Genomic DNA, 22,714 nt, shown 5'->3' with positions numbered 1-22,714 from the left:
GATGCGATCTCAGCTCACCACAACCCCCGCCTCCCGGGTTCAAGTGATTCTCCTGCCTCAACCTCCCGAGTAGCTGGGATTACAGGCGCCTGCCACCACACCTGGCTAATTTTGTATTTTCAGTAGAGAGGGGGTTTCTCCATGTTGGTCAGGCTAGTCTCGAACTCACAACCTCAGGTGATCCGCCTGCCTCAGCCTCCCAAAGTGCTGGATTATAGGTGTGAGCCACTGTGCCCAGACTAATTTTTTTTGTATTTTTAGTAGAGATGGATTTCACCATGTTGGCCAGGCTGGTCTTGAACTCCTGACCTCAAATGATCCGCCCACTTTGGTCTCCCAAAGTGTTGGGATTACAGGCATGGGCCACTATGCCTGGCCTTATTTTTCTTTTTCCCGCCACACTCTCTCCTGAGGTTGTACCACAAAGGTCTCTAACTCCTGGCCTCAAGTGATCCTCCCACCTCAGCCTCCTAAAGTGCTGAAATTACAAGCATGGGCCACTGCACCTGGCCAAATCGACTTTAAAAGGTAATGTCTTCATTGCAAAATTACAAATATAACCCTCCTTGCTTAAATCATATATTCAAGAAGTTTAACATTTAATTATGTTAGCTGCAAGAGGATAGATGCAACACTAAATCACCTCCTCACGACTAGGGAGACTCCTAAGTATTCTCTCAATGAATTTAAGTAAGAAAATGATCCCTAAACAACCACAGGCCTAACTAAGCGAGAGTTGCAAGAGTCAACTCCCAAAGACATATACTTTCAAACTAAATTGTCCCAAGGCATGTAAATCAGCACCATAAAAAAAAATAATTTAAAAACGCACATCAAAAATATGATCTGAAGCTAAGGGCAATGGCTCACTCCTGTAATCCCAGCACTTTGGGAGGCTGAGGTGGGGGGACTGCTTGAATCCAGGAATTCAAAACCAGCCTGGGCAACATGTTGCAACCCTGTATCTACAAAAAAATACCAAAACTGCTGGCCAGGCGTGGTAGTGCACACCTGTAATCCCAGCTCTTTGGGAGGCTGAGAAGGGTGGATCGTTTGAGATCAGGAGTTCCAGCCCAGCTTAGGCAACATAGCTAAACCTCATCTCTACAAAAAAAAAAAAAAAAAAAATACAAAAATTAGTGTGGTGCCACATAACTACAGTTCCAGCTACTCAGGAAGCTGAGGCAGGAAGATTGCTTGAACATGGGAGATGGAGGTTGTCGTGAGCCAAGATCATGCCACTGCACTTCAGCCTGGGCAACAGGGTGAGACTCTATCACAAAAAAGAAAAATAAAAACTAAACTAAGTAGGCATGGTGATATATACCTGTAGTCCCAGCTTCCTGGAAGGCTGAGGCGGGGGAATCCCTTGAATCCGGAGTTAAGAGGGTTGCAGTGAGCCGAGATAACACCACTGCACTCCAGCCTGAGCAACAGAGCAAGACTTGCTCTCAAAGGAAAAAAATAAATAAATGAAACCTAGCCAGGTATGGTGGCTGGTGCATACCTATAGTTCCGGCTACTCAGGAAGCTGAGGTGGGAAGATAGCTTGAGCCTGGGAGGTCAAGGCTTCAAGGAGCCATGATTACACTATTATACTTCAGCCTAGGTGACAGAGCGAGACCCTGTCTCAAATATATACATATATATATTTCCTTCATATATACATACATATATACATATATATATATATATACACACACACACATATGAGAAGGGAAAATGAAGCAGGTGGAAAAGAATAAAAGAAAAAATATATATATAATCTGAGCTCAGGGCCTTTTCTCTAGAAATTTACATTCCTACATTCTACCCCTGAATATAAATTTTTCTTTCTAATGGTTATGCAAGGATAAAAATAAAATGATTAAAAAAATAAATAAGCTTCATCCTTCACAAAAGTCTTACTTAAAAGGAAAAAAAAAAAAAAGCAATCCACCCCATCAACATACCTGAAGGTCCCGTTGGGCATCTCGGGCAGTTTTGCTCTCTGGAAAAGACTTGCTCTGGCCATAGCCAAACATCTGGCTTCCTGGCAGCCTATGATCCACATCACGGTACTCCATGCTTCTGTAGTCAGTGTCTTGCCGCCCAAGAAAGTCCAGACCGCCTTCTTCTTTAAACAGACCAGCATCTGAACTCTGCTGTTCACCTCCAGAAAGCTGTGACTTATCTTGGTCTTGAACTGGACTTTGGCTGTTCTGAAAGTCAGCTGGAGACTCATGTTCAAAGGCTACACCTTGTGTTTCTGCTTCTCTTGTTTCTGAATGCTCAAATTCTCCCTTCTGAATGCCAAAAGCAGGCCTTTCTATCGTATGGTCATGTGTGGATTCTTCTCTCCTGTTCACATTCATACCAGAATGTTCTCTATCTTGTGTAGAGGGCTGAATGTAATCCAAAATATTTGGATCCACAGGGGGCATCTCCCTATCTTTAAATTCCATACAAGGTCCCATCTCTCTGCCCCTAAAATCCTGATCAGTCCTAGACTGGTGTCTACCTCTGAAATCTGAATGTGGTGTATCCCTGTCCCTAAAGTCTAGATCAGCAGTACCTGAACCTCGGCCTCTAAAGTCTACTTGTGTTCCATCTTTGTCCCTAAAGTCCAAATCAGATACATCTCTATTCCTAAAATCAGAACGGGACTGTTCTCTGGCCCTGAAATCCAAATCTGATAAATCCCTTCCCCTAAAATCTGCATGGGATCCATCCCGGCCTCTAAAATCTAAATCATAAGTGCCCCGGCCCCTGAAGTCAGATGGAGGAGCATCCCTACCTCTGAAGTCAACAGCGTGAGCATCCCTGTCTCTGTAGTTCATATGAGGTGCCTCCCTACCTCTATAATCCATAGAAGTACTATCTCCACCCCTATAGTCCATAGGTGGTCCTTCTCTATCCCGAAAATCCCCAGAATGTATGTCCCTACCCCTGAAGTCCAACTGTGATGAATCTCTGCTCTGGAAATCAGAAGATGAAAAATCACCCCCCCTGAAATCATGTCCAGGTCCCTCCCCTCCTCGATAGTCACCATGCGGTCCATCTCTAGCTCCATAGCTGAAAGAATGCTCCTCTACATTTGAAAAAGGAGGCCCCGAATGCCCCTGGAAATCAAAGGGAAGTGAATCTCTGCCAGGAAAGTTGCCAGAGTGTCTCTCTTGAGCATGACTCTTAAGGGGAAGAGGAGGATAATCCCTGTTCCACCCGGGAGCAAACCTTTCTTCTTGGCTCCCACTGTAGAAACAAAGACAGTGTTATTTATATTGTCCAGAGAGTTTGAAATCTACACACCAGCATATTCTTCTCTAATCACAGCACATTCTTCTGTAAACATTTTTTTTTTTTTGGCAGAGTTCTGTAACAAGGTCCTAGATCTGCAGAAAACAGCAAAGGTTTGCTATTTTAAGACGAAGTGGCGGAGTAAACTTTTATGCTCCCATTTCAGAACACGAGGAAAGTCAACACAAGGTTTTCAACATGACTGCTGCAGAAAAAGCTTTCACCCAGTCCTGCAACAGGGAAAATCCGCAATACCAAATAAGCTAACAATGGTGACATACTACAAAAATTTCCATTTCCTACAGCCAGGGAACTTAAGAATTCCAAGGTCAACATGACGATTCCTATGTATCAGAAAAATCAATTCACTGTAAATTTCTTACAGTAAGTTTCAGTAGATATCTTTCTCACTGCTGCATCCAGGGGTAACATTCCAAAATATTTTCTTACAGATATAGCATGGACACTACCCAATCAAAATGGATGCAGGCCCAAAAGGAAGAAACACTGGTTGTAAATCACCAGTAGGAACAAGCACACCAGTGTTCATCAGCTGAGCATCAGTCCTGGTTGCATCTAAATCCCAGTTCTACAGTGGCTCCACCAAGAAGCACTCTAACCTGGGTCCTAATATAACAACTCAAGGGTATCATAGAAGGTAGCATGAATCATGCTACCAAGCATGTGTAAGTCATCTAAGCCACCAACAGCATCCATGGGCTTAATGCTGAGAGGGACCTAGAGAGAGAGTGTTAGGCCTTCAAGCATGATCCCCATGACCCAAATGAAGAAACTGATATTCCATATTCCAATGCCTCATGCTACATTTTCATGGCAATAAAATCCATTTTAAAAATAGACACATTATTAAATTTACATTCTCAATTTACAGAACTCAAGAGATAAACAAGATATAACCTAATCTTTCATACTATTCTACTTCTTCCCTTTGCCTAACCTCCAGGGCATTTTACATGTTTTGGCTTCAGTCCAAGATTCCCTAAACTAGTTTAAACAGGCAATTAGGCACCTGGGATCCTAGGTAGGGAGACATGAAAAGACCTGAAGGGTCATCTGCTATTTAGCAGTAAAACAAAAGCATTAAGATATCAATACCAACTCAATTCTTGCCTCCCAGAACATACAGGGTCTACCATAAGACTCTTCTGAGCTCAGACTGCACTACTTTAGTAAAATTCAAAGAACAACTGATTCTGGGTCACTCAGTTCAAGAGAAATAGTTGCAATGCCAAACCCGTTCTTTTTTTATTTTTTGAGACAAAGTCTCGCTCTGTTGCCCAGGCTGGCATGCAATGGCGCAATCTCGGTTCACTGCAACCTCCGCCTCCTGGGTTCAACTGATTCTCGTGCCTCAGCCTCCCAAGTAGGTGGGATTACAGGCACGCACCACCATGCCCAGCTAATTTTTGTATTTGTAGTAGAGATGAGTTTCACCATGTTGCCCATGCAGGTCTTAAACTCCTGACCTCAGGTGATCCACCCAACTCCGCCTCCCAAAGTGCTAGGATTACAGGTGTGGGCCACCATGACCAGCCAACCCTTTCTTAAAGTAATAGGAATTTAACGTTAACCTAAACACTATAATGATGTACATTTACTGGATTTTCAGAACATGATAACTTCCACTGACCCCCATTAACATTAGTTATGTCTATGTGGTTCATCATAAGAGCAGGAGGTTTAGATGTTCTTAACCAATAAAATTTAACACTAAAATTAGGATGTTACCACTAAATACAGTGTCTTCCATATTTAAAATAATTCAAGTCTTAATAGCTTGCAGGAAAATTCAAGCTTCATCACACACTCGTAGGATGAGGACTGATGTATGAAACCTACATGTTTTCTGACCAGAACACATCTAACATGGCCCTAAGGATTATCTTACCCTTCTAAGTTAAGATCAAATAGATTTAGAATAACTTACTGTAGCAGGGTTCTTATCTGTATTTTATACGGACTAACCAAGAAACAGTTCTACTAATATAAAATAACAGTAATTATGAAAATCATTTTCAACCAAATAAAAACAAATTTAAAAAGGAAAGTTCAAAGAAAATGTAATAAAATCATTTTCCTGTATCTTTTTTGGTTCAAACTAGTTCCCAAAAAAGGAATGCTATATAAACTATGACTCCCTTCTGATCAAAGACCTTAAAAAACAACATATAATGACTTACATTTAAAATTAATGTGGGAAGATATAATTTTAAGTAAGTTTAAACAAGTCAAAGACAAATGTTCTAAATTTGGAAAAAAGTTATACAATAGAGCTAAATTTACTTAACATTTCTGAATGCTTACCTAAACCATGTTAATTCTATAAGAAATAGCCTTACTTACAAAATAGTTATCTATAAATAGGAGTAACAAGAGGATAGATTACAATTTAAATATTTTTAAATGTTAATGTACAAGCCCATTAATCTAGACTAGAGGTCAGCAAACTTTCTCCATGAAGAGCCAGTTCATAAATATATTGAATTTTGTGGGTTATACAATCTCCATCATAGCTATTCACCTCTGCCAGCACAGCATGAAAGCAACCATACACAATCTGCAAATATATGAGCGTGGCTGTTTTCTAATAAAACTTTATTTACAAAAATAGGTTATTGGCACTGATCTAATCCTTAGTGTTTTGAAAGAAAAGAATACCCAACATCACATAGTTGTTTTAATTTAAAGACCACTGAAGAGAAAATAAGGATGCTGGCCAGGCATGGTGGCTCATGCCTGTAATCCCAGCAATTTGGGAGGCTGAGGAGGGCAGATCACAAGGTCAGGAGTTCAAGACCAGTCTGGCCAACATGGTGAAACCCTGTCTCTACTAAAAATACAAAAATTAGCCAGATGTGTTGGCATGCACCTGTAGTCCCAGCTACTCGGGAGGCTAAGGCAGGAGAATCACTTGAACCCATGAGGTGGAGGCTACAGTGAGCTGAGATCACACCCCTGCACTCCAGGCTAGGTGACAGAGTGAGGCTCCATTTCAAAAAAAGAAAAAAAAAAAAAAAAAAAAAAAAAGAAAATGTACTAGTAATAGAAGTTTCAACTGGAGCATCAATACCTTTGAATGCATACATTTAAAGGTTAGATTTCTTTGCTATGTACCAAGTAAAACCAAAAAAGTCACATTTGTATAACATTTCATTAATTGTAAACACAATGCAAAAAATGTTTAAATACGAGTTAAAATACAAAGTGTATTACATTAGCTATAAAAAAAATTAACTCCCTACAAATTTAAAATAGAATCCATTTACTACTAAATGCTACCAATGCTACCACCATCTCCACACTTCTTGGTACCCAATAACCCCTAAAATTGAGAGATGGTTTAGCAAACTGCATCAACATGCCACAGGCAAGGCATAGCTCTGAATTCTAGACATAAAGAGTGCACTCAATGCAACTTTTATAAACATTTATGGACATTTCACTAGCTTTCCTTACTAGCCAAATATGTATTCCTTTGCTAAGAAACAAAAATAAGGCTGGGCGCAGTGGCTCACGCCTGTAATCCCAGCACTTTGGGAGGCCGAGGTGGGCGGATCACGAGGTTAAGAGATCAAGACCATCCTGGCCAACATGGTGAAACTCTGTCTCTACTAAAAATACAAAAATTAGCTGGGTGTGGTGGCGTGCGCCTGTGGTCCCAGCTACTCGGGAGGCTGAAGCGGAAGAATCACTTCAACCCAGGAGGAGGAGGTTGCAGTGAGCGAGACTGCGCCACTGCACTCCAGCCTGGCGACAGAGCAAGACTCCATCCCAAAAAAAGAAAAAGAAAAGAAACAAAAATAAATATTTGGGGATTTCTTAATATTTAAAAAAATGAAATTAGCTGGGCATGGTGGCACACACCTGTACTACCAGCTACTTGGGAGGCTGAGGCAGGAGAATCACTCGAATCCAGGAGACGGAGGTTGCAGTGAGTCAAGACTGTACCACTGCACTCCAGCCTGGAAGACAGAGAGAGGCTCTGTCTCAAAAAATAAATAAATAAATTTCAAAATGTTGGGAAGCCAAGGTGGGTGGATCAGGAGGTCAGGAGTTGAAGAAAAGCCTGGCCAAGACAGTGAAACCCAGTCTCTACCAAAATTACAAAAATTAGCCAGGCGTGGTGGTAGGCACCTCTAATTCTAGCTACTTGGGAGGCTGAGGCAGAGAACTGCTTGAACCCAGGAGGCAGAAGGTGCAGTGAGCCGAGATCACACCACTGCATTCCAGCCTGGGTGACAAAGCAAGACTCCATCTCAAAAACAAAAAGGTTATATGACAAGACATTAGGCATGCTGGGTATTCAGTCTCACAATCATTTTTGAAATTATTTTCCAAACTGAGTTTCTATTTTTAAAAAAATCAGAAACTATTTCTCAACAGAGAAATTATCTTCCTTTATAGTAGGCCAAAATGTTACATATTTATAATTAAAACACTGGCAATTTCAATATTCAAATTTCAGAGCTTACCGAAAAGGTCCAGTTCTGTTAGCAGGTCGAGAATCCCCCCACATCTCTTTTTATCAACAGGCCGCCAACAAGTAGATCCTTTTTCTACCAAATTCTGGTAATAGCAGTGCCTGTATAAAATAAACCACAAAAATTAGTACTTTAGAACATGAACTAAAAGTTAAACTAGTTTCCCACTTCTTAGTTTATCAGGGACCACCACACATCAGCATGTATACTATGGGGTGGGGCGCGACGGCTCACACCTGTAACCTCAATACTTTGGGAGGCCAAGGCAGGCACATCACTTGAGCCAAGGAGTTTGAGACCAGCCTGGGCAACATGGCGAAACCTCATCTCTACTAAAAATACAAAAATTAGCCAGGCATGGTGCCAGGTGCCTGTAATCCCAGCTCAGGAGGCTCAGGCAGAATTGCTTGAACCCAGGCGGCAGAGGCTGCAGTGAGCCAAAATCATGCCACTGCACACCAGCCAGGGCAACAGAGCAAGAATCCATCTCAAAAAACGAAAAAATACAAAACTTAGCCAGGCATGGTGACATATGCCTGTAGTCCCAACTTCTTTATTGGAAGGCTAAGGTGGATCACTTGAGCTCGGGAGGATGAGGCTGCAGTAAGCCAAGACTGCACCACTGCATTCCAGCTCAGGAAAGAGTGAGAATGTCTTAAAAAAAAAAAAAAAGAAAAAAAGTGTACCCTGGGCACCATAAACTTTTTAATATGCTATGAATGCTTCACATTTACTAAATAAAATAAGTATTTACTGATTTTTCTAGTGCTCACTAGCCCTTTCGTTTTGGAAACAGCATTGTAGTATCAACCCCACTGTCTCGGACTATTCCAACACCATCCAGCATGACCAATCAGAATAATCTATTACTCTCACTACAGTCATTGCTTTGAAGACAGACATGTAACTCAAGTCAAGATGAAAAGTTATCTCCTGGACTTTTGTTATAGCTACTGAAAAAGAGGCAAATCTTCATCACCTTGGATTTGGCAATGATTTCTTAAATATGACCCCTAAAGCACAAGGAACTGTAAAAGAAAATGTAAAGTGAACTTCATCAAAATTTAAAACTTGTGTATCAAAGGACACTATCAAGAGAGTAAAAAGACAGCCCATAGGTCATCAAAACAGCAGACCAGAAGTTTCAAGATCTCATTCCTTCATAGAAACATCAGAAAACAGCCAAGGTCTACAAGCAAATATCCAATCAAGAAAAAGCAACCTTCTGGCCGGGTGCGGCGGCTCACGCCTATAATCCCAGCACTTTGGGAGGCCGAGGCGGGTGGATCACGAGGTCAAGAGATCGAGACCATCCTGGTCAACATGGTGAAACCCTGTCTCTACTAAAAATACAAAAAATCAGCTGGGCATGGTGGTGCGTGCCTGTAATCCCAGCTACTCAGGAGGCTGAGGCAAGAGAATTGCTTGAACCCAGGAGGCGGAGGTTGCAGTGAGCCGAGATCGCGCCATTGCACTCCAGCCTGGGTAACAAGAGCAAAACTCCGTCTCAAAAATAAATAAATAAATAAATAAAAAAGAAAAAGCAACCTTCAAAACACTAGCAAAGTTCTGTGGTGTTTTTACTCACCCTTGCCCCACCCCTTCTCCAGCATGGCAGTGGTTTTGGTCTTAAAGCAGTACAACCCCAATTCCCAGCTCCCTCCCTCAAAGAGCAAAGCAGACCTTACTTGCAAATTATCATAGGTAACTGTTCCACCCTGTCTAGGGGTATTTGAAGGACAGGCATTTGTTTCTATTTCAACCGAAAACAAAACTTAGGCAGAAAAAGCAGCAGGTATTACTAATCAAAGCTGTGAAGCAGACTATAGACTAACAGACACATGGGGCAAGAGATTACAGATAGATGCCCAAGAACCAGGCGTGGTGCCTCAAACCTGTAATCCCAGCACTTTGGGAGGCCAAGGCAGGTGGATCACGTGAGGTCAGGAGTTTGAGACCAGCCTGACCAAAACGGTGAAACCCTGTCTCTTTAAAAAAAAAAAAAAAAAAAAAGCAGAGAAGTTGAGGTGAAACTCTTTGGCAAATTAGGACATTCCAAAGCAACATGTATATGGAGAAATTTAGAAAGCCATAAATGCCAAGGCAAAATGTATGATCATACAAGACCTAGGCTGGGCACAGTGGCTCACGCCTGTAATCCCTGTACTTTGGTAGGCTAAGGTGGGTGGATCACTTGAGGTAGGTCAAGAGCTCAAGACCAGCCTGGCCATACTAAAAATACAAAAAATTAGCTGGGCATGGTGGCAGGAACCTATAGGCCCAGCTACTTAGGAGGCTGAGGCAGGAGAATCACTTGAACCCAGGAGGTGAAGGTTGGGGTGAGCCGAGATCATGCCACTGCACTCCACACTGGACAACAGAGCGAGATTTCATCGCAAAAAAAAAAAAAAAAAAAAAAAAAAGACCTAAACATAAACTGACAACCAAGAATTCTGTATCTGAGAAAACTGTCCTTCAAAAATTAAGGAAAATAATAAAGACATTCTCAGATAAAGAAAAGCTGATAGAGGCTCTTATACCACTATACATTACCAACTACAGTCCCAGCTACTTGGAAGCCTGAGGCAGGAGCATCGCTTGAACCCTGGAGGCGGAGGCTGCAGTGAGCTGAGATCACACCACTGTACTCCAGCCTGGCAACAGAGACTCCTTCTCCCCCACCCCCCCCAAAAAAAAAGGAAAGAAAGAAATCAATCAATCAATCAATCTCTGGTAAAGGCAAATACAGGAGCAATTGTAAAAACTAGCATTATTGTAATTTTGCTTTGTAACTCTGCTTTTCATTTGCAATGTGATCTAAAAACAAATTGATAAAAAATTATTAATCTAGGCTAATGAGATACGATTTACAAAGATGTAACCTATGACATAACAGAAAAGGGACAACAAAGGAGCTGCACCAGAGCAGTGATTTGCATGGTATGGAACTTAAGTTATTATAAATTCAAATTATTTTATAACTGTGAGATGTTAACTCCCATGGTAACTGCAAAGAATACATCTTTAGAATACACACATAAGAAAATGAGGTTGCCTCCTTATGCACTAGAAAAAAAAAGAAAGAAAATGAGAAGGGGCTAGGTACAGTGGCTCAGGCTTATAGTCCTAACACTTTGGGAGGCCGAGGAGGGAGGATCACTTAAGCTTAGGAGCTTGAAACCACCATGGGCCACATAGTGAGACGCTATCTCTACTACAGGCCAGTGGCTAATATCTGTAATCCGAGCACTTTGGAAAGCCAGGTGCTTGAGGCCAGGAGTTTGAGACCAGCCTAGGCAACATTGCAAGATGCCATCTCTATGAAAAATTAAAAAAATTATAAAGCCAGGTGGCGCATGCCTGTAGTTCCAGGTACTTGGGAACAACAAAGCAGGAGGATTGTTTGAGCCCAGGAGTCCGAGGCTGCAGTGAGCTATGATCTCACCACTGTACTCCAACCTGAGCAACACACATAAGCACAGCAAGACCCTGTCTCTTAAAAAAAAAAAAAATTGGGCCGGGCACAGTAGCTCATGCTTGTAATCCCAACATTTTAAGAGGCCAAGGCAGGCAGATTACCTGAGGCTAGGAGTTTCAGACCAGCCTGACCAACATGGAGAAACCCCATCTCTACTAAAAATACAAAATTAGCCAGGTGTGGTAGGCCATGCCTGTAATCCCACCTAGTTGGGAGGCTGAGGCAGGAGAATTGCTTGAACTCGGAAAGCGAAGGTTGCAGTGAGCTGAAATTGTACCATTGCAGTCCAGCCTGAGTGACAGAATGAGACTCCATCTCAAAAAAAAAGAAAAAAAAAAAAAAGAACACCAACATGATCCGACTATACGCTATCTTCAGGAAATTCACTTTAGATCCAAAGACACAAATAGGTTTGAAAGTGAAAGGATGCAAAAAGACATTTCATGCAGATAATAATCAAAGTTGGGGTAACTCTATTAACATCACACAAAACAGACTTTTTTTTTTTTTTTTTTTTGAGACGGAGTTTCGCTCTTGTTACCCAGGCTGGAGTGCAATGGCGCGATCTCGGCTCACCGCAACCTCCGTCTCCTGGGTTCAGGCAATTCTCCTGCCTCAGCCTCCTGAGTAGCTGGGATTACAGGCACGCGCCACCATGCCCAGCTAATTTTTTTGTATTTTTAGCAGAGACGGGGTTTCACCATGTTGACCAGGATGGTCTCGATCTCTTGACCTCGTGATCCACCTGCCTCGGCCTCCCAAAGTGCTGGGATTACAGGCTTGAGCCACCGCGCCCGGCCTAAAACAGACTTTAAATACAAAAAGGTTACAAGAGACAAAGAAATACATACATACACACACACACACACACACACACACACACACACACACACACATACGCGCCTGTGTTTTTCTTTGTTTTTATTTTGTAGACAGAGGATCTCACTATGTTGGCCAGACTGGTCTCATACTCCTGGGCTCAAGTGATCCTCCCACCTCAGCCTCTCAAAGCGCTAGTTCATTACAGACATGAGCCACTGTGTGTCTGGTCCATATATTAATTTAAAAGCCTAATACAGCAAGACAATATAAAAATTATGCACCTAATAATAGGACCCTAAAATGTAGAAAGCAAAAATTAAAAGATTTGAAGGAAGACATAGTTCTGCAATAACAGCTGAAAACCTCAAACCCCACTTTCAACAAGGAGACTGATCAGACAGAACATAAGGAGGGAACTTGAATGACACAATAAACCAACTAGACCTAACAGACATATACAGAACACTCCACCCAACCATGGCAGAATTACATTCTTCTCAAATGCACATGCAACATTCTTGGCCAGGCACAGTGGCTCATAACTGTAATCCCAACACTTTTGAGAGACTGAGGTGGAAGGACTGCTTGAGGCCAGGAGTCCAAGACCCACCTGGGCAACATAGCCAGACACCATCTCCTCAAATAAAAGCAAAAATTTGGTGGCATGCCCTTGTAATCCCAGCTACCTGGGAGGCTGAGACAGGAGAATCACTTGAACCAGGAGGTAGAGGCTGCAGTGAGTCAAGATCGTGCCACTGTACCCCAGCCTGGGCGACAGAGCGAGACTCCATCTCAAAAAAATAAAAATAAAAATAAAATTGGCTGAACATGATTGTGTGTGCCTGTATTTCCAGCTACTCAGGAGGCTGAGGTGGGAGGACTATTTGAGCCCAGGAGGTCAAGTCTGCAATGAGCCATGATCATGCTACTGCACTCCAGCGTGGGTGACAGAGTGAGACCTTGTCTCCCAAAAAAAAAGGTATGCTCTCCAACCAAAACAGTCAGAAATCAGTAACATAAGAAAAACTGGAAATTTAATCAATAAATTTTAAATATGCATAATCTCTGACTTTCCAGTTCCATTTATAGGAACTCATTCTCTAGACATTTATAGTGTAAGGTGACAAGTTTACAAAGGTACCCAATAGAGCATGGTTTATAATAGCAAAAGATCATAGGCTGGGCACGGTAGCTCACACCTGTAATCCCAGCACTTTGGGAGGCCGAGGCAGGTGAATTACCTGAGGTCAGGCGTTCGAGACAAACCTGGACAACTTGGTGAAACCCTGTCTCTACTAAAAAAAAAAAAAAAAAAAAGAGAGAAAAGAAAGAAAAATCAGCCAGGCATGGTGGTTCAAGCCTGTAACCCAGAGCTGAGATCATGGCACTGTACTCCAGCTTAGGCAACAAGAGCAAAACTTGGTCTCAAAAAAAAAAAAAAAGAGATTATAAAGCCTAAATGCACATCAATAGAGTATATTAATACTATTAGAACACTATGCAACTCAGGCCTGGTGCAGCAGCTCAAGCATGTAATCCCAGCACTTTGGGAGGCCAAGGCAAGCAGATCGCTTGAGCCTTGAAATTCAAGACCAGCCTGGGCAACACATGGTGATACCCTGTCTCTACAAAAAATACAAAAATTAGCTGGGTGTGGCAGAAGGTATCTGTAGTCCCAAATACTCTGGAGGTTGAGATAGGAGGATCCCGAGGCTTGATTCCAGGAGCAGAGGTTGCTTAAGCCAATCACACAACTACACTCCAGCCTAAGTAAGAGCAAGACACAGTCTCAAAAAAAAAAAAAAAAAAAAATACTATGTAATTCTAAAAAAAAATCAAGTAGCTATGGTAATTGATACAGAATAAGCTATTATGTATTAAGTTTTAAAAACGTGTGCAAAATATTATTTGTAACCTGGTGATATCTGTGCAAAATAGAAAAAAATATATATATACAACAAAGTTAGTGGACTGACACTTCCCAATTCCAAAACCCACCACAAAGCTACAGTAATCAAGACAGTGTGGGCCGGGCATGCTGGCTCACCCTGTAATCCCAGCACTTTGGGAGGCCAAGGCGGGCAGATCACGAGGTCAGGAGTTCGAGACCAGCCTGACCAACATGGTGAAACCTCGTCTCTACTAAAATACAAAAATTAGCAGGGCACGGTGGCGCACTCCTGCAATCCCAGCTACTCAGGAGGCTGAGGCAGGAGAATGGATTGAACCGAGGAGGCAGAAGCTGCAGTGAGCCAAGATCGTGCCCCTGGCACTCTGGCCTGGGTGACAGAGCGAGACTCCGTCTCAAAAAAAAAAGAAAGAAAGAAAGACAGTGTAGGCCAGACGCAGTGGCTCACGCCTGTAATCCAAACACTTTGGGAGGCTGAGGCAGACGGATCATGAGGTCAGGAGATGGAGACCATTCTGGCCAACATGGTAAAACCCCATCGCTACTGAAAAAAAAAAAAAAAAAATTAGCTGGGTGCACACCTGTAGTCCCAACTACTGGGGAGGCTGAGGCAGGATAATTGTTTGAACCCAGGAGGCGGAGATTAAAGTGAGCCAAGATCGTGCCCCTGGCACTACAGCCTGGGTGACAATGTGAGAGTCCAACTCAAAAAAAAAAAAAAAAGGAAGATAGGGTGGCACTGACATAAGATTGACATACAGACCAAGGAAACAGAATTAAGAGTCTATAAACAGGACAGGCACAGTGGCTCACATCTGTAATCCCAACACTTTGGGAGACTGAGGCAGGAGGATCACTTGAGCCCAGAAGTTGACACCAACCTGGGCAAAATAGTGAGAACTTGTCACTACAAAAAAAAATAAAAAAAAAATTCTGAGACCGTATCTCACTGTCACCCAAGCTGGAGTGCGGAGGTGTATTCTCAGCTCACAGTACACTATAACCACCATCTCCCGGGCTCAAGCAATCCTCTCACCTCAGCCTCCTGAGTAGCTGGGACCACAAGCGTGCACTACCATGCCCCACTAAGTTTTTTGTGTATTTCTGGTATAGGCAGGCTTTTGTCATGTTGCCCAGGCTGGTCTCAAACTCCTGATTCAAGCAATCAGCCTGCCTCAGCCTCTCAGAGTACTGGGATTCCAAGTGTGAGCACCCAGCCCAGCCTACAAAAAAATTTTTTTAATTAGCCATGTGGACATGGCTGGGCATGGTCGCTCACACCTATAACCCCGGTAACCCCAGCACTTTGGGAGGCTGAGACGGCTGAATAATATGAGGTCAGGAGTTCAAGACCAGGTGGACCAACATGGTGTAACCCCATCTCTACTAAAAATACAAAAGTAAGCCAAGCTAATTATAAAGACGTAGTGGCGAATGCCTGTAATCCCAGCTACTCAGGAGACTGTGGCAGGAGGATCACTTGAACCCAGAAGGCAGAGGTTTCAGTGAGCTAAGATTGTATCACTGCACTCCAGCCTGGGTGACAGAGTGAGACTGTCTCAAAAAAAAAGATTAGCAGCAAGGTGTGATGGTACACCTCTGTGGTCCCAGTTACTCAGAAGGCTAAAGTGGGAGGATGACTTGAGCATGGGAGTTTCAGCCTGCAGTGAGCCATGACTGTACCACTCCACTCCAGCCTGGGCAACAGAGCGAGACCCTGTTATAAAAAAATAAATAAAGAACGAGGGTTGGGCGCAGTGGCTCATGCCTGTAATCCCAACACTTTGGGAGGTCAAGGAGAGCGGATCACAAGGTCAGGAGTTCTAGACCAGACTGGCCAATATGGAGAAACCCTGTCTCTACTAAAAATACAAAAATTAGCCAGGTGTAGTGGTGGGCACCTGCAGTCCCAGCTACTCAGGAGGCTGAAACAGGAGAATTGCTTGGACCCGGGAAGCAGAGGTTGCAGTGAGCTGAGATCATGCCACTGCACTCCAGCCTGGGCAACACAGAGACACTCAGTCTCAAATTAATTAATTTTAAATAAATAAATTAGCCAGGGATGGTGGTACACACCTATAGTCCCAACTACTCAAGAGACTGAGGTGGGAGGTTCACTTAAGCCTAGGAGTCTGGGGTCTAGCCTGAGCAACATGGCAAGATCCTGTTTCAAAAAAAAAGTCCAAATTGAGTAAATATTTATAATACATATCACTATAATTAGTCATAATGTTCACTATGATAAGGAAAACACGAACATAAGATACCAGTACACACTCACTAGAATGGCTAAAATTAAAAACATACCAAATCAAATATACAGAATGATTTCCAACAATGAGAACACCTGCCTGTAATCCCAGTACAGTACTTTGGAAGAGCTGAGGCAGGCAAATTGCTTGAGATCAGGGGTTCAAGGCCAGCCTGTGAAACACAGTAAAACCATGTCGCTACAAAAAAATACAAAAATTGGGCCAGGCGCTGTGGCTCATGCCTATAATCCCAGCACTTTGGGAGGCCGAGATGGGAGAATCACCTGAGGTCAAGAGTTTGAGACCAGCCTGATCAACATGGCAAAACTCTGTCTCTACTAAAAATAAAAAATTAGGCTGGGTGCAGTGGCTCGAGCCCTTAATCCCAACACTTTGGGAGGCTGAGGCAGGCAGATCATGAGGTCAAGTTCAAAATCATCCTGACCAACATGATGAAACCCCATCTCTATTAAAAACACAAAAATTAGGCCAGGTGCAGTGGCTCACTCCTGTAATCCCAGCACTTTGGAAGGCTGAGGCGGGCAGATCACAAGATCAGAAGTTTGAGACCCGCCTGACCAACATGGTGAAACCCCATCTCTACTAAAAATACAAAAAATTAGCCAGGCGTGATTGTGTGTGCCTGTAATCCCAGCTACTCGGGAGGCTGAGGCAGGAGAATCACTTGAACCAGGGAGTCAGAGGTTGCAGTGAGCCAAGATCTCACCACTGAACTCCAGCCTGAGGACAGAGCAAGACTCTGTCTCAAAGAAAAAGAAAAATACAAAAGTTAGCCAGGTATGGTGGCACATGCCTATAATCTCAGCTACTTGGGAGGTTAAGGCAGGAGAAGCACTTGAACCTCGGAGGCAGAGGTTGCAGTAAACAGAGATTGTGCCATTGCACTCCAGCCTGGGGGACAGAGTGAGACTCTGTCTCAAAAAAAAAAAAAAAAAATTATCCAGGCATCGTAGCACATGTCTATAGTCCCAGATACTCAGGAGAGACTGAAGTGGGAGGATCACTTGAGCCCAGGAGGTCAAGGCTGCAGTGAGTTACAATCGTGCCACTGCATTCCAGCCTAGGTCATAAAGCGAGACCCTGTCTTTTTTCTTTTTTTTTTTTTTTTTTTTTTTTTTTTAAAAAAAGACCTCTTCTCATACACTGCTGACGAGAATACAAAACAGTACATCCATTTTGGAAACTGGTATAATAGGTACTAACCTATGATCAGCAACTCCACTTCTTCATTTTCTGTTTTCTTTCTCTTTTATTTTCTGTGTCCAATCACACATTAAGCAACTCCACTTCTTGGGATTTATCCAAAATGAATAAAAACAAAAGACTTGTATAAAAAAAATTAACAACACCTTTATTTATAACACTTTTTTTTTTTTTTTTTTTTTTTGAGACAGAGTCTCGCTCTGTCACCCAGGTGGCAGTGCAGTGACGTGATTTTGCCTCTCTGCAACCACCCCCTCCCAGGTCCAAGTGATTCTCCTGCCTCAGACTCCCAAGTAGCTGGGACTACAGGTGCCTGCCATCACACCGGCTAATTTTTGAATTTTTAGTAGAGATGGGGTTTCACCATATTGGCCAAGCTGGTTTCAAACTCCTGACCTTGTCATCCACTTGCCTCAGCCTCCCAATAATACTTTTTAAAAATGGAAACATGGGCCGGGCACGGTGGCTCAAGCCTGTAATCCCAGCACTTTGGGAGGCCGAGGCGGGTGGATCACGAGGTCAAGAGATCGAGACCATCCTGGTCAACATGGTGAAACCCCGTCTCTACTAAAAATACAAAAAATTAGCTGGGCATGGTGGTGCGTGCCTGTAATCCCAGCTACTCAGGAGGCTGAGGCAGGAGAATTGCCTGAACCCAGGAGGCAGAGGTTGCGGTGAGCCGAGATCACGCCATTGCACTCCAACCTGGGTAACATGAGTGAAACTCCGTCTCAAAAAAAAAAAAAAAAAATGGAAACATAAACTGTCATGAGATTAAAGTTAAAAAAAAAAAAAAAAAAAAAGAGGCCAGACTCGGTGGCTCACGCCTGTAATCCTAGCACTTTGGGAGGCCGAGGTGGGTGGGCCGAGGTGGGTGGATCACTTGAGATCAAGAGTCCAAGACCAGCCTGGCCACCATGGTGAAACCCCATCTTTTAAAAAAAAAAAAGAAAGAAAGAAGCAACCCAAATATACTTATACAGGAGATGAGACAAAACATTGGTGTCCTGAATGGTTTTCCTCTCTGGGACAATTTACTTCAGTTAGGTTTCAAATGAAGAAGTGCTTTCTTGATAAAGTGAGAGGGGGTGAACAGGGGAAAGCAGAAAGAATAATCAATAAGACCTTTTTATTTTTGAGACAGAGTTTTGCTCCTGTTGCCCAGGCTGGACTGCAGTGGTGCGATCTTGGCTCTCTTGGCTCTCTGCAACCTCCGCCTCCTAGTTTAAGTGATTCTCCTGCCTCCTGCCTCAGCCTCCTGAGTAGCTGGGATTACAGGCATGCACCACCACGCCCAGCTACTTCTGTATTTTTAGTAGAGACGGGGTTTCACCATGTTGGTCAGGCTGGTCTCAAACTCCAGACCTCAGGTGATCCGCCCACCTCAGCCTCCCAAAATGCTGGGATTACAGGTGTTAGTCACTGCACCTGGCCCAACAAGACCTATTCTTTTTATTTCTTTTTTTTTTTTAATTCAGCAGAGAACATTAACAAAAGAAAGAATGAAGAATTTAAAAATGAAAATAAAAATTATTTTATAATTATGGTAAAACATTTGGGTATGTAAAGAGTTTCACTCTGTTGCCCAGGCTAGAGTGCAGTGGTGCAATCTCGGCTCACTGCAACCTCTGTCTCCCAGGTGCAAGCAATTCTTGTGCCTCAGCCTCCCAAATAGCTAGAATTACAGGCACACACCACCACACTCAGCTAATTTTTGTGTTTTGGTAGAGGCAGGATTTCACCATGTTGCCTAGGCTGGTCTTGAACTCCTGAGCACAGGTAATCTGCTCACCTCAACCTCCCAAAGTGCTAAGACTATGCCATAAGCATAAGTCACCATGCCCAGCCTATTTTAACCATCTTTAAGTGTACCATTTAGCTACAGCAATCACAACAGTACAGTGATGACATAAAGACAGACATAAAGACCAATCAACTGAATGGAGAGATGAGAAATAACTCCTCACATATATGGTCAATTTTTTCTTTTGAGATGGATTCTCGCGTCTTGCCCTGTCACCCAGGCTGGAGTGCAATGGTGCAATCTCAGCTCACTGAAGCCTCCGCCTCCCAGGCTCAAGTGATTGTCTTGCCTCAGCATCCCAAGTAGCTGCGATTACAGGCAGGCACCACTATGCCCAGCTAATTTTTGTACTTTTAGTACAGACAGGGTTTCACCGTGTTGGCCAGGCTGGTCTTGAACTGCAGTCAACTGATTTTCAACAAAGGTGTCAAAAACATTCAATGGGGAAAGTACAATCTTTTTCCCAGATGGAAAATGGTACTGGGAAAACTGAATAACCACATGCAAAACAATAAAGTGGGACTCTTACCCAACATAATGTATTAAAAAAGCCCAAAATGGATCAAAGACCCAAACCTAAGAGCTAAAACTATAAAACTCTTAGGGAAAAAGTTTCAACTGGCAATAATTTGCAAATGAGGCACAGATTTTAAAAAAAAGATAAATTGGACTTGATCAAAACGAAAACATCTGTGCATCAAAAGATACTATCAACAGAGTATAAAGATAACCCACAGGAAAAAAAAGAAAGAGAAAAAGGAAAAAAAAAAAAAGATAACCCACAGAGAGAAAAAATATTTGTAAATCACATTATCTGACAAGGAATATCTAGAGTATATAAAGGACTCCTAAAACTCAACAACAAAGACAAAAATCTAATTTTACTTTATTTTTAGAGACTGTCACCCCGGGTGGAGTGCAGTGGTGCAATCACAGCTCACTGCACCCTCAAACACTTGGGCTTAAGAGAGCCACCTACCTCAACCTCCCAGGAAGCTGGCACTACAGGTGTGCACCTCCACACCCAGCTCAAAAACCTAATTTTAAAATGGTCAACCAAAGACATGAATAGATACTTCTTCAAGGAGAATATACAAATAACCAATAAACACATGAAAAGATGCTCAACATCCCTTACCATTAGGGAAATGCAAATCAAAACCACAATGAGATACCACTTCACATCCATTAGGATAGCTATTTAAAAAAAAAAAAAAAAAGAAAGAAAGAAAAGAGAAAAAGGCCCACACCTGTACTCCCAGCACTTTGGAAAGCCAAGGTGGACAGATCATTTGAGGTCAGGAGTTCAAGACCAGCCTGGCCAACAAGGTAAAACCCCATCTATACTAAAATATAAAAATTAGCCAGGCATGGTGGCACATGCCTGTAATCCCAGCTACTCGGAAGGCTGAGGCACAAGGATTTCTTCAACTTGGGATGCAGAGGTTGCAGTGAGCTGAGATCACGCCACTTCACTCTGTGGTAGGCAACAGAGTAAGACTCTGTCTCAAAAATGATAAAATAAAATGCCAGCCGGGCGTGGTGGCTCATACCTGTAATCCCAGCACTTTGGGAGGCTGAGGCAGGCAGATCATGAGGTCAAGAAATCGATACCATCCTGGCCAACACAATGAAACCCTCTCTCTACTAAAATACAAAAATTAGCTGGGTGTGGTGGCAGGAGAACTGCTTGAACCTGGGAGGCGGATGCTGCAGTGAACCAAGATCTCACCATTGCCCTCCAGCCTGGCACCTGGTGAAAGAGTGAGACTCTGTTTCTAAAAAACAGAAAGAAAAAAAGAAAACGCCAGGCGCAGTGGCTCATGCTTATAATTTCAGCACTTTGGGAGGCCAAAGTGGGAGGACTGCTTGAGTTCAGGAGTTGGAGACCAGCATGAGCACATGGCGAACTCTACAAAAAATAAAATAGCCAGGGCTGGGCATGGAGATTCACACTTGTAATTCCTTCTATTCTCACGTAGCCTTTTCTCTCTGTACACACACTCCTGGTATCTAGTCCTTTTCTTACAAGGACACCAGTCCTACTGGATTAAGGCCTCATCCTTATGATATCTTCTAATTTGTTAATTATCTCTGTAAAGATTCTATTTCCAACTACAGTCACACTGGGGCTTAGGGCTTCAACATATGAATTTTCAGGAGGACACAATTCAGTCTATAACAAAACCTTTGTGCATTGTTGGTAGAATGTAAAATGGTGCAACCACCGTGGAAAACAGTAGGGCAGTTCCTTAAAAAAGTGACACATAAAACTTAAGCAACACAGTGAAATCCCACAGCTACAAAAAAATTTGAAAAATAAGCTAGGTGTGGTGGTGTGCACCTGAATTCTCAGCTACTCAAGAGGCTGAGGTGAGAGGATAGCTTGAACCAAGAAGATCAGGGATAAAGAGAGCTGTCACTGCACGACTGCACTCGCCTGGACAACAGAGCAAGGCCCTGTCCAAAAAAAAAAAAAAAACTGCTAGGCATGGTGGCTTACGCCTGTAATCCCAACACTTTGGGAGGCTGAGACAGGTGGATCACTAGGTCAGGAGTTCGAGACGAGCCTGACCAACACGCTGAAGCTTCGTCTCTTTAAATAAGAAAAAAGAAAAAAGTTCTGAAGCTGGATTTTTATGATGGTTGCACAACAATAAGAATGTACTTAATATCAATGAATGGTCCACTTAAAAATGGTTTAAAAGGGCCAGGCGCAGTGGCTCAGGCCTGCAATCCCAGCATTTTGGGAGGCCGAGGTGGGTGGACAACGAGGTCAGGACTCCAAGACCAGCCTGGTCAAGATGGTGAAACCCTGTCTCTACTAAAAATACAACTCCAAGACCAGCCTGGTCAAGATGGTGAAACCCTGTCTCTACTAAAAATACAAAGAGTAGTAGCCTGTAATCTCAGCTACTCAAAAGGCTGAGGCAGAGAACTGCTTGAACCTGGGAGGCAGAGGTTGCAGTGAGCCAAGATCACACTACTATAATCTGGGCAATAGAGTGAGACTCTATCTCAAAAGAAAAAAAAGAAAGAATGGTTAAAAAAGATACAAATGAGCAAAAACCAAGAAAACTCAATGAAATACCACTTCACACCCATTAGGATGGCCATTATCAAAACAACCAAATAAAAAACCACATATACACATACAAATTTACCAAAAAAGGAAAAACAGAAAATAAGTGTTGGGGAGGATGTGGGAAAATTGGAACCCCTGTGTTCTACTGGTGGGAATGTAGAATGATGCAGCCACTAAGGAAAACAGTATGATGGTTCCTCAAAGAGCTAAACATTTAATAACCAACCATCAGCTAGGTGCAGTGGCTCATGCCTATAATCCCAATACCTTCAGAGGCCAAGGAGGGAAGATGGCTTGAGGCCAGGAGATCGAGACCAGCACAGACAGCATAGGGAGACCCTGTCTCTATAAAAAAAAAACAA

At 42.8% G+C, this 22,714-nt stretch overlaps 1 protein-coding gene across 12 annotated transcripts in view; it reads right to left on the bottom strand.

Moving 5' to 3' along the window:
• The window catches only part of RBM6 (RNA binding motif protein 6), a 139,779-nt gene that overhangs the window by 112,788 nt on the left and 4,277 nt on the right, over window positions 1-22,714 (bottom strand). For 8 of the 12 annotated variants that reach the window (XM_032289892.1, XM_032289894.1, XM_032289895.1 and 5 more), the window contains exons 2-3: window positions 7,770-7,879; window positions 1,953-3,231 (exon numbers count right to left, since the gene is read on the bottom strand). In XM_032289892.1, coding sequence (XP_032145783.1) covers window positions 1,953-3,231; window positions 7,770-7,813 — 1,323 coding nt within the window. In that variant the 5' untranslated portion in view covers window positions 7,814-7,879. Of the gene's footprint in view, window positions 1-1,952; window positions 3,232-7,769; window positions 7,880-16,268; window positions 16,287-22,714 lie in introns of those variants that run through there. The other 4 variants (XM_032289905.1, XM_032289900.1, XM_032289903.1 and 1 more) reach the window with 2 other exon arrangements.

This window comes from Sapajus apella, unplaced genomic scaffold, assembly GCF_009761245.1.
Source record: "Sapajus apella isolate SASKATOON/1434 unplaced genomic scaffold, GSC_monkey_1.0 scaffold23, whole genome shotgun sequence".
Classification (NCBI taxonomy): domain Eukaryota; kingdom Metazoa; phylum Chordata; class Mammalia; order Primates; family Cebidae; genus Sapajus; species Sapajus apella.
Note: the sequence above shows the minus strand (reverse complement) of the source record. Positions and strands in the feature narration are given on the sequence as shown.